This window comes from Nothoprocta perdicaria, unplaced genomic scaffold (assembly GCF_003342845.1).
Source record: "Nothoprocta perdicaria isolate Ctin4 unplaced genomic scaffold, notPer1 scaffold_307, whole genome shotgun sequence".
In the NCBI taxonomy this organism is placed as follows: domain Eukaryota; kingdom Metazoa; phylum Chordata; class Aves; order Tinamiformes; family Tinamidae; genus Nothoprocta; species Nothoprocta perdicaria.
This window is the reverse complement of record NW_020455541.1, coordinates 296487-309989: the sequence shown is the minus strand read 5'-3', so window position 1 is coordinate 309989 and position 13503 is coordinate 296487. Positions and strand designations below refer to the sequence as shown.

At 41.0% G+C, this 13503-nt stretch overlaps 1 protein-coding gene across 2 annotated transcripts in view; it reads left to right on the top strand.

The window, feature by feature from the left end:
• The window catches only part of ANKRD17 (ankyrin repeat domain 17), a 41636-nt gene extending 29865 nt beyond the window's left edge, over positions 1-11771 (top strand). For both annotated transcript variants that reach the window (XM_026042554.1, XM_026042553.1), the window contains 9 exons: positions 643-1090; positions 1569-1724; positions 1959-2108; positions 2710-4358; positions 6171-6368; positions 7368-7616; positions 9002-9177; positions 9541-9705; positions 11090-11771. In XM_026042554.1, the coding sequence (XP_025898339.1) occupies positions 643-1090; positions 1569-1724; positions 1959-2108; positions 2710-4358; positions 6171-6368; positions 7368-7616; positions 9002-9177; positions 9541-9705; positions 11090-11149 (3251 nt within the window). In that variant the 3' untranslated portion in view covers positions 11150-11771. The remainder of the gene's footprint in view (positions 1-642; positions 1091-1568; positions 1725-1958; positions 2109-2709; positions 4359-6170; positions 6369-7367; positions 7617-9001; positions 9178-9540; positions 9706-11089) is intronic.
• Positions 11772-13503: the final 1732 nt, after the last annotated feature.

The following is a 13503-nucleotide window of genomic DNA, read 5'->3' as shown; positions in this document are numbered from 1 at the left end:
TTTTATTTTTATTTTATTTTTATTTTATTTTTATTTTTATTTTTATTTTTATTTTATTTTATTTTATTTTATTTTTATTGCCTCATATAATAATTATAGTAGTGACTGGTTCAGCAACCTGGGAGTGTTGGATTCCAAGCAAATTTCCGTCTGCTCTTGTTCAAAGAACTGAAAGGTGCCTGTGGTAATCAGTTTCATCTTACGTGGTGCATCAGGACCATGTTTTTTTTCTCATTCTCTTATGCTAAAGTGAAGGGATCCCATGGTAAAAACATTTAGATTTGTTGTTTCACATGCTTGTTTATGTACTTGTCCTCTAAATACTTGTTTGTTTTAACATGCTTTTATTAAATTGCTGCTGTAATTGTTTTCAGATGCAGGTAACTGTTATGACTGTTAGCGTGAGCAATGGGAGAGGCTACGTGGTACCACATGTATTAGTTATATGCAGTTGGTAGTTCTACTTGTTTCTTTGAGTCTTTTGAGACTTGGTAGTTTGTCAAGTGGTTAATGAGCTCTTTGGTATGAGAGATGTAACGTGGAAAACAAAACCAAACAAACTTCCTTGAGACTGGTTAATGCTGATTCTTGTTTTTCTTTTTTTTTTTTTTTTTCCTTTTTTTCCCCCCTGTCTTCCATCAGATGAGCCAGAGGTCCCGATGGAGCCTCCTAGTGCTACCACTACCACCACCATAGGTATATCTGCAACTTGGACAACTTTAGCAGGTTCCCATGGAAAAAGAAATAATACCATCACCACCACAAGCTCCAAAAGAAAAAACAGGAAAAACAAAGTCACCCCTGATAACGTTCAAATTATCTTTGATGATCAACTCCCCATTTCCTATGGGCAACCAGAGAAGGTGAATGGTGAATCCAAGAGCAGCAGCACCAGTGAAAGCGGCGACAGCGATAACATGAGGATTTCCAGCTGTAGTGATGAAAGCAGCAATAGCAACAGCAGCCACAAAAGTGACAATCATTCTTCCACAGCCGTTACCAACGCACAGAGCAACAAGAAACAACCGTCAGTTCTTGTCACTTGTCCGAAGGATGAGAGGAAGGCAGTTACTACCAAATCATCCATCAAGTAAGTTCCTGTGGCTGTGTATGTGCCTACTCCAGGTGTTTGCTGTAGGTGGGAAAGCTGAATCCTTGTCTCCATGGTCAAATGTGATGAAATATCTTTTAAGGAAAGGATGAAAGCCTCTATCCTTGCTGCTGTTCGGTGACTGAGAAGCTTAAATGTAGTTTCAGTATGAACCTCAGTGCAGTAGTCTCAGAAGCAGGAGTCAGATTGATGAAATATGTGGTATATGTTGATACCACATTCAAACTTTATAAATATTAGGTGAGTTGGGTATTTCTTGGTGGCATGATGCTTGCCTTTGACCCAACATGATCATTCAGGTAGCTCATCAGTTCTGATTTTGCAGTATTCATTGCATTGAAAGAGGAAATGGAGTTGGGAGAAGGGAAGGAGCAGCTAAGTGGGTGGAAGTCATCCTTTTGAGTTTTTTTCTTTTTCATGACTTTTTATTGATTAGTATTTAATTTCTCTCTCAAAGGTTGTCTGAAGTTATCAGTGACGTGACAAGTAATTCCTTGTCTACCGGCACAAAATCTGGTCCTTCTCCCCTTTCTTCTCCAAATGGAAAGCTGACCATTGCTAGCCCGAAACGTGGTCAGAAAAGGGAAGAAGGATGGAAGGAGGTTGTAAGAAGGTAAGCGAAACCTCCTCCCAATTCCCCCTTTTTATGTCCTCTCTCAAAGACCACTGTAGCTTGAGTCTTATTGTTCTTGCAGTTAGCAAATCTACTTTTCTAATGGATGTGATGAATTTCTCAAACTGACTGTTGCATAGATAGAATCTTTATGGTGCTTTTTTGCCTAATCTACCCATTGCTTCACGCTCTTGATCTTAACTGTAATGCTTGGCTGTGTTCTGTTTTGCCTAGGTCCAAGAAGGTTTCTGTTCCATCAACAGTCATTTCCAGAGTCATTGGCAGAGGAGGATGTAACATCAATGCTATACGTGAGTGCACAGGAGCACACATAGATATTGATAAACAGAAAGACAAAACTGGAGATCGAATAATAACAATAAGGTAAGCAGACTGCTGTTAATATATCTGCTTGTGAATGTGGATTGTGTGCTTACACCAGGGTTTGGGGGTTTGTTTTTCATTTTCTTATATATATTTTATTTCTAGAACATGATTCTGGGGAGAGAAATGAATGGGCTTGTGGTTAACCCCTAAGAATAAGCAGCCACTTCGTTTTTTGGACAACAGGACCAAGGTGGTGGGGAGGATTAAAAGATCTGCCAGTTGCTACCAACATATAAAATRTATGATGGTAACATGAGGAGGCTTTTTTAACTGGAGACATGAATGTAGGCATCTATGTGTTTAGGCTTATATGCTTTAGGCATGTCTGATGCCTAAATATTTAGGCATTCAGGGAAGCCTTTTTTTCTTTCTGGACAAAACATTTTTACTTCTTTGTTAGCATACTCAGTTTGAGCTGCTTGAGTGTAGTGGTTGTCATCAGGAAATGTCAAGCTTAGCCTCCTGATAAGAGGCCCTTTCTCTGTCAATGGTAGCCTGACAGAAGACAGGCTGAACCACGTGCCTGGAGCAGTTCTCTGTAACCTGATGAGTGAAAACACTTTGTACTTTTTCCTTTTCATATCCTTTCCCTCTGTAGGGGTGGCACTGAATCCACAAGACAGGCCACACAGTTAATCAATGCTCTGATTAAAGATCCAGATAAGGAAATTGATGAACTTATTCCAAAGAACCGCTTGAAAAGTTCTGCTGCCAACTCCAAGACGGGGTCATCGACACCTGCCATGACGACAGCTGCTAACAGTTCTCTCGTAGGGATCAAAGTGACCACTGTAGCTGCTTCATCAACATCTCAAACTGCCTCTGCACTCGCTGTGCCTGCAATTTCTTCAGCATCCACTCACAAAACCATTAAGAACCCAGTGAACAACGTGCGGCCCGGCTTCCAGGTCTCTCTGCCATTAGCATATCCTCCTCCACAGTTTGCACACGCTTTGCTCGCTGCTCAGACTTTCCAGCAGATCCGTCCGCCTCGGTTGCCCATGACCCACTTTGGAGGTACTTTCCCACCAGCTCAGTCCACCTGGGGTCCTTTTCCCGTTCGGCCTTTGAGCCCTGCAAGAGCTACCAACTCACCTAAACCTCACATGGTGCCTCGCCATAACAGTCAGAACAGCAGCGGTTCTCAGGTGAATTCAGCAAGTTCTTTGACGACTAGCCCAACAACTACAACAAGTTCAGTGGCTTCTACTGTGCCTGGTCCTTCCACAAATGGCAGCCCGAGTTCACCCTCGGTCAGGAGGCAGCTTTTCGTCACAGTTGTGAAGACGTCGAATGCCACAACCACCACAGTGACGACCACGGCGAGCAACACCAGCACAGCGCCGACGAACGCCACGTATCCAATTCCTACTGCCAAAGAACACTACCCTGCATCTTCCCCGTCATCTCCTTCTCCTCCTGCCCAGTCTGTAGGTGCTTCCAGAAACAGCCCTTCGGACTGTGCGGCGACCTCTCCGAATAAAGGTGCGCCTTCGTCCGATCACGAAGTGGGTAGTCCGCCAGTAGTGGAGACGAGCAGCTCAGCCAGCGGCAGGCAGCCCAGTGCTGCTTCCGGGGCTTCCTCCGTGCACCCTGCTCTTCAGCAGCCTCAAGGAGCTCCCCTGCAAGAGGCAAGAYCTCCTCTTCAGCAACCTCAGGTTCCTGCACCAGATCCTCGCGTGGTCGTGCCTCCCAGCTTAGCAGCAGCAAGCTCCTCTGCCCCTGCGGCAGGGCCAACAAATGCCCCCATGACCTACCCCATGTCTCAGACGGCAATGGGGCCTTCGCAGCCTGTGGCGAAGATGGAAGCCCCGGCCATCAGACCGCCTGTCCACGGAGCTGGGAGCGTCCATAAGAATCCAGCTCCTGTGCAAAACTCTTCTGTCGCAGTCCTCAACGTTAACCACATCAAAAGGCCCCACAGTGTTCCTTCTTCAGTGCAGCTTCCTTCTACCTTAAGTACACAAAGTGCTTCTCAAAATTCAGCCCATCCAGCAAACAAGTCTATGGGTACCAATTTCAGTGCTACTTTACCGTTTGGGCCCTTTAGTACGTTGTTTGAAAACAGTCCTACGTCTGCTCATGCCTTCTGGGGTGGTTCTGTCGTTTCATCTCAGACAGCACCAGAATCTATTCTATCAGGAAAGTCTTCRTTTTTGCCAAACTCGGATCCTTTACATCAGTCGGATACTTCCAAAGCCCCAGGTTTTAGGCCACCATTACAGAGGCCAGCTCCAAGTCCCTCAGGTAAGTGCAAGTTTTGTGTTTCTATCTTAATAATACTGTTTTCAGCTAATCACTGCTGCATGCTTGTGTTTTGAATTTCCAATACTTTCTGCATCTGCTTTTGTAATTGTTAATAGTAAATCCATTGCTGCTTTGCACTGAAATGGGACTCTAATAAATATAATGATGGTTTTTATATCTGTAAGCATAGTTCAGGTCACCTCTCCAAGTGCCTTCTCTAAAATCTAATAACTTTAGCAGCTGATGTACTTGATGGTCCACCAGAGGCGTTCTTTTTCACGCTAAACTCTACTTTTCAATGACAGCTCAGATAGTAAAGCAACTCACTGTTTCTTCCTGCTTTCCCTACTACCATCTGTAGGCATTTATCACACAGTGGTGTGATAACTTGCTTGTGCTTAGGCTACGGAAGAATGTTGCAGCTTCCTTCAAGTGTTAGGATGATATCAAAATTTGGGTCTGAATGTAACCTTGAAAGAAGAGGACTATATTTTCTCCAGTACGCAATTTGATCGAAAAATCCAATTCCGCTAATGTGCCAAATGTTGCATGCAGATTTTTWGAAGCCCACAGCAAATACAGTTCGTACAACCCGTGCCCCTTGTAATAAAATGCACAAGTTGCTTATCTGGCTTTGTGTATGGATCAAGACACATGTATTAGCTGTCTTTTCATATTTTGTGAGTATCATGTCTAAAGCAGYTCTTGAGGAAATCTGTGAATTTGGTCTGATTTCTTGTCCTTAAAAATTTGTACTGTTTGCCCACCCATATATSGTACCACTTGAATCTGTCAAACAGTGTGAGTGACACTAGTACTCTAACCATGGATGTGTTAGCTCCCTRCTTTTTGAAGGCTGCAGATAGAAGTAGATCGAGTTGGAGGTGTCTGGGGAATCAGGAACTGTAATGTTCTTAGGAAGGTAGCTCCCTAGACCCTGAAGAGCTTGAAGAGAAAAAAAGAGCTTGCGTTTCCRTAACAGATAGCACAGGGCAGGCAGATAGTCTTGTTTTTCTCCTGTCTATCACTGACAAACATTGTTTTTTCTAAGTACGACTAATAATTCTAGGTTTCTGGTATTAGCTTTGTGATTTAGAAAAAGATGCCAGTGCAAAGGCACAAGATTTGAGTGGTAACAACCTTCCTTAATTCCTTTGGTTTCTTAGATGGATTTTTTCCTTCATTGAGGATGTGGAGGGGAATTTAATTTTCGTATTTTGGGTATCCCTGCTGAGATAAATTCCCCTTACAGAATTGGTGCCACTTTATCACAGTTGGACACCATTTTCTTAAATGAAAATGCATCTCTGAGTTGGAAGGAAATACTTCAAGGTTGATTGCGGCGCTTATAAACTTATTAATTTTTTCTCCCCTACCAAGAAATAAAATTTGAGAGGAGAAACTACAAAAAAAAAAAAAGTATTGTCTCAACTGTTTTTATTTGGAGATAGTAATTTCATAATATAGCAAGCTTAAGTTACGGCTTAATAAATTGCTGTTATGCTGACATGCAGTTATATCRGAACGTGGATTCTGTGCCTTGAATTCACTGTCACTGAAGGTAGCTGCATGGTAATAATGTGAATTGTTCTTGAGGTATCTGCAAGTCTTCACAGTGTGTGGCYTCTGTGCTATGTAAGAAGCTTAACATTCCCCATTTTCTTAACAAAATGAAAAAATAAAATSATGGATGGGTTGGATGCAGATCTTCTTCCTTTCCTAATTTCCCATTATATCAGGCCTCTTGACAGAGACTTCTTTATAGAGACTTTTTTCAATAGTGGGAGTCACTTGTGCCAATTTCTCCCGTAGGTATTGTCAGTATGGATTCACCCTATGCTTCTGTAACACCTTCCTCTACACACCTGGGTAATTTTGCCTCAAACCTTTCTGGAGGTCAGATATATGCACCTGGGACACCTCTGGGAGGACCACCTGCAGCTGCTAATTTTAACAGACAGCATTTTTCCCCACTTAGTTTATTGCCTCCATGTTCATCAGCATCAAATGGTGAGTTCTAGTCAGTGGGAAACTAGTTGAGAAGCTATCGTCGCAATCAAATGGCCTTGTGTACTGCTTATTTGTGAAGTAGCTTGCTCTCCTCTTCCATTTTTGGCTATTTTGAACTTGGGCAAGGGAGGGATATGTTTTAAAATTCTGCTTCCAAAGATTTATTCCCGGTGGAACTTGTGAACTGTAGTCCCTTGTTCTTTTCATAGCTGAGTTGGGTCATGCTTTTGGAGTTGGCTTTCTCATAATGAACACTGGACTGTTTGCTAAGGCTCTAACAGGGTTTTTTAACTTCTCATTTAGTCATGTTACAAAGAGCGAACTGTGTATTGGGGTTTGTGCAGGTAATATTCCAAGTGTGAGTGGTAATGATGCTTTTACTTAAGCTACCTGTACAGTAATAGTGAGTTAGGCTTCTTCGTGCTCTATAAGCTGAACTGTGTGATGTATTCCAGGAGCAAAAGCTAAATGAAGATTCTGATACTTTCTTTCATTGTCAGCCTCTGCAGTTGTGGTTTTGTTGAGCTCTTTTGTGGACAGATTTTTTTTTCCTTTTTTTCTCTTAAATGCTGAGTTGTTCAAGGAACAAATTAATCTCTTCTTTTACTGACGGCAACAATAATAAATATATGGAGGATTTAAACCAACAAAAGCAAACAAGGGTCTACTTGAGCTATGCTTTTGGATATAATCCTCAAATCCTGTATTGCTGATGGACAGAAATGCTTGGTTACAATTTGGGGCTGTTTAAGTCAGTCGTGCTGCATGTCCAGTAGCTGACAGTGTTTGATAATCACTTGATGTGAGAAACTAAACAAGTGATGAGTGTGTCTCTGATCTGAAAGTAAGACTGTCCAAGTAATCCTAAAGTGTCTGCTGTTGTAATGTGACACTAACAAACTACCCGTTTCCATTTGTTTGGTGTATGGTTTGGTTTGGAGTAACAGGAGAGTTGAGAGGATATTGCTCATGTTACTAAATGCTCTTGTCTTGCTGTAGAATCTCCTGCCCAGTCAGTGTCTTCTGGAGTAAGAGCACCATCTCCCACTCCTTCAGCGGTGTCCCTGGGATCAGAAAAGCCCARTAATGTTTCTCAGGACAGAAAAGTTCCTGTTCCAATTGGGACTGAGCGGTCTGCACGTATTAGACAAACTGGAACTTCTACTCCATCTGTTATCGGGAGCAACTTAGCTGCTCCAGTGGGACACAGTGGTATCTGGTCCTTCGAAGGTATAGGTGGCAATCAAGGTATGTAGTCTGAATAGATAAGATGCTTAATAGATGCTTGTATTCTACTGTAATATCTTTTCCTGACTTTGCTTTGGAGCTGAAAATAATGCCAAAATGAATGTCTCTGGTGCCAAGGTTTATTTTAACTTGGAATAATAAATAACAAGGAAAGTAASACCATCTTGTATCAGGATGAACTGGTTAAGGATCGATACATTTCAGAAGAGYGGAAGCGAAAGCCTCAAAAATAACTGGATTTATTTTTCTTTTAGAATACATAATTTTATCTACTTTTAACTTGGACTTTTTTTTTCTTATTAGACTATATTCTGCATTTGTTTTCCTCCTGTCTAGTCACCTTATTTTCTTTCACTCAAGAATCTTAGTTTTCCTGTAGCCTTTTGGAATTCAGGATTCAAGAATTCATTAAAAAATGCTTGTCATCAAAGGGATTTTTCCTCAGCAAATACTTAGGACTCTAAGATGTAGTTCAGATTGAGCTGATAATTTAAGTCATCTTTATAGGCTGGTGGGTAAATTGAAGTCAGAAGGGACCTGTGGAGGCGAGTAAGTGATCACAACCTCCTGTGTAAAACTGAGTCAAAGGTGGAGTCATATTAGTGGGTTTTTTTTTTCTTTCTTTCTTTTGGTGTCTATTATTTCTTAGTTTGTCCATTAATCTAGATTTTCAACTTAAKATGGAATTGATGCTTTAAGTCATGTTTTTTTCTGAGAATTAGGATGGTTTCAGAAAGACTGTTATATTTTTTTCCACAGCATGTCCGCAGCCCCTCTGCCCCTTGTCCTATAGTCATACTSACCTTACTTGTTATGGAAAATTGTCCCATTTCATGTTCTAGATGGAAATAATAACTGTGCATTAGTTACCCCATGTCAGTTAATATAGCTCATAAATCAGCATGCRTCTCCAACTGGCCGTTTCCAGGTTTTACCTGTAAAAAGTGCTTTTGGGTCCGTGTATGCATGAGGTAGTTCAAAGGGAGGGAATGAAATGAAGCAGGTGACCCTCATAGCATACAGAGTGACCTCTTGTGCTGCGCCACATCTGCCAAGAATTTAGAGTTTTGGAGGAGGAAGAGTTGCCACAAGTGATTCTTTTGTGTTGTAGTTAAAAATTACAGAGGTTGTGCCTTAGTTGCATGTTAGGTTTCAGCCGTCTTTTTGCCATTGAGTGAGGTTCCTGCTTTGGAGTATCTCTCTATGCAAGTGCTCTTTCTGGTACACTCTATCTATCCTTTATGCAAAAAAAGTTAATGGGATGTATGGGAAATAATAACCAAGYTTTTTTTTTTTCCTGGTTTCTGAAATGTTTAGGTGGGGGAAAAGGATAATTAGTGTGTGCTGTAGGTAGTAACCTGTTGCAATGTTGGTGTGTGCATTAGATAAAGTGGACTGGTGTCACAGCGGGATGGGAAGCCACATGATCCACAGGCCCATGTCAGACCCGGGAGTGTTTTCGCACCAAGCGATGGAGCGCGACAGTACGGGAATAGTGACRCCTTCCGGTACATTCCATCAGCCTGTTCCTGCAGGATACATGGACTTTCCRAAAGTCGGGGTAAGGAGCCTGTTGTTGCCAGTGTGCTGCTCAATTTCCACACTTGTGCGCAAGGCAGGCGAGCTGCTTGAACTATCATTCATCTGCACTATTACAACATGTGTAAGGTGAATATTTGGTAGCATTCCTAGTGTTGGAGACAACTGAGATTTAATTTAAAAAAAAAAAAAAAAAGGAAAAAACCTCTAATGTTTTCTGTGCCAAGAGGAAAAAATAAATGCTTAAAAGTGTTTTTTAGGCTTGCATTTTCTATTACTGCTTTAAGCTGGAGAAATTCTGTAACATGCCAGCTGTTCTGTATGTGCAAGAATAGTAGCATTTATGAATACACAGTGATTTTTTTGCTTTTTTCTCCTCCTTAAGGGTATGCCTTTCTCTGTGTATGGGAATGCAATGATTCCTCCAGTAGCCCCCATCACAGATGGTACTGGAGGTCCTATATTTAATGGGCCTCATGCTGCTGACCCATCTTGGAACTCGCTGATAAAGATGGTTTCAAATTCCACAGAAAATAACGGGCCTCAGACGGTAACGTTTTCATCTTGTTATTCATGGTTTTAACTTAACAAATGGCATGGTCAAGGGAGAACCATTCTAGCTGTGAGGAACGTATCTTGTGTGGTGCTGCCTGTTTTTCCTCATTTCTCTGAGCTGATACACCGCTACTCATTAGAGAATTGAGTGCTGTATGTATGTATTCTGTGACCACAATTGAGCCCGTGTGTGTGTGTGTATATATATATAGATATAGATATAGATGTGTACACACAGATACACTTAAAATTACTATGACATGCATCAGGATAGATGCATATTTGAGATGAGCTAATCAATTTGCTTTAGTGAAGACAGGTATTATTTGTTCATATGCAAGTCTGCCTTGCTGGAAAAGAGGATAGAGCATAAAAGAGAATAAATAGCTCTTCTTTAATGTTTTTAAGCAATTTCTCTGATCTTTTGTGAATTAGGGTCTTCCCACTAAACAGAACTTAGATACATTCCCCYAAACCTCTTGACACTACTAGGACAGCCCCTGAAATTATCCCAAATCAGTAGTAGTTCTTTTTGTGTTAAATCTTCCATTTATATTTCATTATACACTGAGCTCTGGACTTGAGTTAGCTTGGAACTCTCCAAGGAGCAGGCAGCATCTCCTAGCTCTTTGCAGGTTGTAGGGTCATAGCAGAGTGACTTTTTCTGTAGGCGCAATTCATGTATTGCTCGAAGTGGCTCTTTATCATAATTTATGAACTTCAGGTTTAGTTGAAAAAACATGGTGCCACGAGTTTTCACTTGGGTTGTGTTTGTTTTGTTTTCTAGAGCTCGGGGTGGTGATAGAAAAACTGTAGGTCTTTGAGGTGTTGCCCTTGCACACAATCCTGTGCGCTTATGTCAAGTCCTGTTATATCTCCTGGACAGTGGACCTGGCATGCGTTGAGACTGTACTTGGTTTCCTTGGGGTGCATTTTTTTTTGTGTAGAAAGACAGATTTTATTGCTGTGCTGGAGGAATTGTYGGCTTAATGGTGTTGGCTTCACTCTTTGAATGGGGTATTAAGGCTTCCCACTTGGGCTGGGAGAAAGTGTTTTTTGTGCTATATGGAAAGGAATGTGCAGGCAGAAGAGTTGCCAAAGAGAATAAGCTGCAGGCAGGAAGATGAAAGATCTTGTACCCTCTTCAAAAGGTACAAAAGGTTCAAAAACCTTTCCTCACCTGAATTGCAAGAAAGAAAGGAAAAAAAAAGTTAAGAGATGAACTCAGGGTGGTTTATTCATGATTGATGCTTGCATTGTCTGAGGTGCTAATTAATTTCAAAGCAGTTGAAACTGTARGGACTTTTGTGTAGTTGGCATTTCTGTAATGTTTTGAGTGGCCCAGAAGAATGGTGTTAAACAAAGCTCTCTCTTTTCAGGTGTGGACTGGAACTTGGACACCTCACATGAACAGTGTGCATATGAACCAGCTTGGCTGAGTGGGATCAACTTGCTAGCCTTGWGATTCCTTTTTTTGCAGAGGAAAAACACAAATGGCAGAAACAGTTTATGTGCTCCCAGATCATTCTACTGATGTGCTTGACTGAAGTGTGTAGGCTTTTTGCAGAAGAACTTACTAACTGACCTTTTTCTGTGAACATTGTGACCGCCCATTCCCCACCATCATACGTTTCAACTTAGTTAGCCTTTATTCTTTCCCCTTTTTCTTTCTTTTTTTTTCTTTTTTTTTTCTTTTTTTTTTTTTTTTTGGACATAACTTTCTGTTGAAGCTGTTCTTTGGCTGGTTGGTTTTAGTACTGTAAACTGCTTCTGAGCAAACACAGAAATTTAGCAAAATTATGTAAACTTGATCCTGAAGTTTTAGAATGGCAAATAAATGTACAATTGTTTACATAACAAATGGCTAAGCAGAAAGTAAATTTCAATATGTCAGTATAGAGGCTCTACTTTATGTAGACTTAAATTAATGTGAGATATGTACCTTCATATTCAGAAATCTGGATGTTTCCTTCATACATTAAACTATTAATAAGCATAACTTTTCTACTTGTGTAATTTAAGAACAATATAAAACGGGCATTATCAGACTCTTCTTTTCCAGATGTGTTGGATTTTTTTTGAGAAGGCATGCATCAGTTGTGACAAGATATTAAGGGTTTCCACTTTTCTTGGAAAGGCTTTTCAGAAAAAAAAAAATGCTTGAGGAAGCCTTTTGGCACGTTCAGAGTTGTCTCCACACCAACACTTGTACATGCCTAATAGACATGGTAAATGTATCATGCTGCAGTATCTAGTAAGAATAATTCTTAAAATTGGGTTGATGCAGCAGGTTTGTTCGGTTTCACGAGTGTTCCCAGAGCTTCTGTTCCTCTGGTACCTTCTTTTGTCTACACAAGGTGGTTCAAGATATTTCTGTGTTTTTTTCAAAAGGAAAGCATTCACTTGAAGTTCACTGATTAAAAACTGGCTGCAGATGAAAGCTTATTTCAGAATAAATGGCTTTGTTTTAGCAGGTGGTGCGTTGTTCTGAATTGGGTTGCTATTTCATGAAGGGTTTACCTTTAAAAAATACAAATTAAAATTCCCTTATGGTAATCCTGAGTAGCTATTAACCTTCTTTACTGAAGTTGCTTGGAGTGAACCTCCCTGGGGTAAAGCCAACTGCTGTGTCAGCTGAGGCAGATCTCAGCTGAGATACAGTGCAAATCAGATAGCAGTATAGTGTACATATATATGGTTTGAAGTGCAAGTCAAATGTGGTGGGTTTTGGGTGTGTGGACACCTGGTTTGTTGCTGGTTATTCTGCACGAAGGAAGGCTAAAAGAAAGCTTGCATCATTAATGTGGTGTCACKAAGATATCTACCCTTTTGTCCTCTCTGTGCAAGTTTACTGTTCAGAGGCATCTTTCGAATCATTTCAGGTGAATAAATACCCAAGATGAGTTAGGTGGTGTGACTTAGTGTTTTCAAATTTCAGACTTTCTTGTAATTTGTTTCGATGCTGTCTTAAAGACGAGAAGAAGAAAAGTCATTTTTCTGACAGTTTGAACTAAGTTCTCCTGTGTAACAAATTAGTTGGCTTACAAAGTMCCATTAATGATTTAAATTCGATTTCAGCCCTTGATTATAAGTGGGGAACAGTGCTTTTCAGCCTCTTCCTATAACCTTGCCCATACCTAGACTTTTGTGCCTGATGCTAAGTGCTAATTCGGATTATTTGCATTCTCACTCGGGAAAAAAAAACTGAGAAATACTGCTCACTATTGCGGCAGTGTATTTCTGTGGGTTAAAAGAACAGGATTTCTGGGGATGTGGTTTCTGTTTATCTCCGTTTTGCTAACTTTGCTGTGAAACCTGCGGACAGGGGAGGAGAGGCTGTGTGCTCTGTGTGTGGCACCTGCCTTACGTACAATCCGGGGGGTGCTCTGTAGCAGTCTATACTAGGACTTTAAGAAGCATCTTTTTTTTTATTTCCACTGTAATGCATTTTATTTGAACAATAAAAAGATACACAAAGGAATATGCTGTTTAAAGACCTGCCAATGGTCATCTTTAGTAAGAGGGTAAGAGGAAAAAAAAATGTTATCTCTTGGTATTTTTCCAGACAGCTAGAGAACCTTTTTCCMTGACCGAGGGCGCTATGAGTCCTTGTTGAAAGTGGGGTCTGTTGTCAAGTTAATGCCTTGTTCCCTCAGGGGGGGTAATTACAAGGTCACTCCTCTTGGTTCCTTGTTTCCTCTCACAGGAGGGGAGGACAGTTCCCTCACGTGTCGAGGTGTTGAGCTGCGCTTCTTGAGCCGCTCCTAACAGCCTTTGGAAGCGGTTCGCCAGT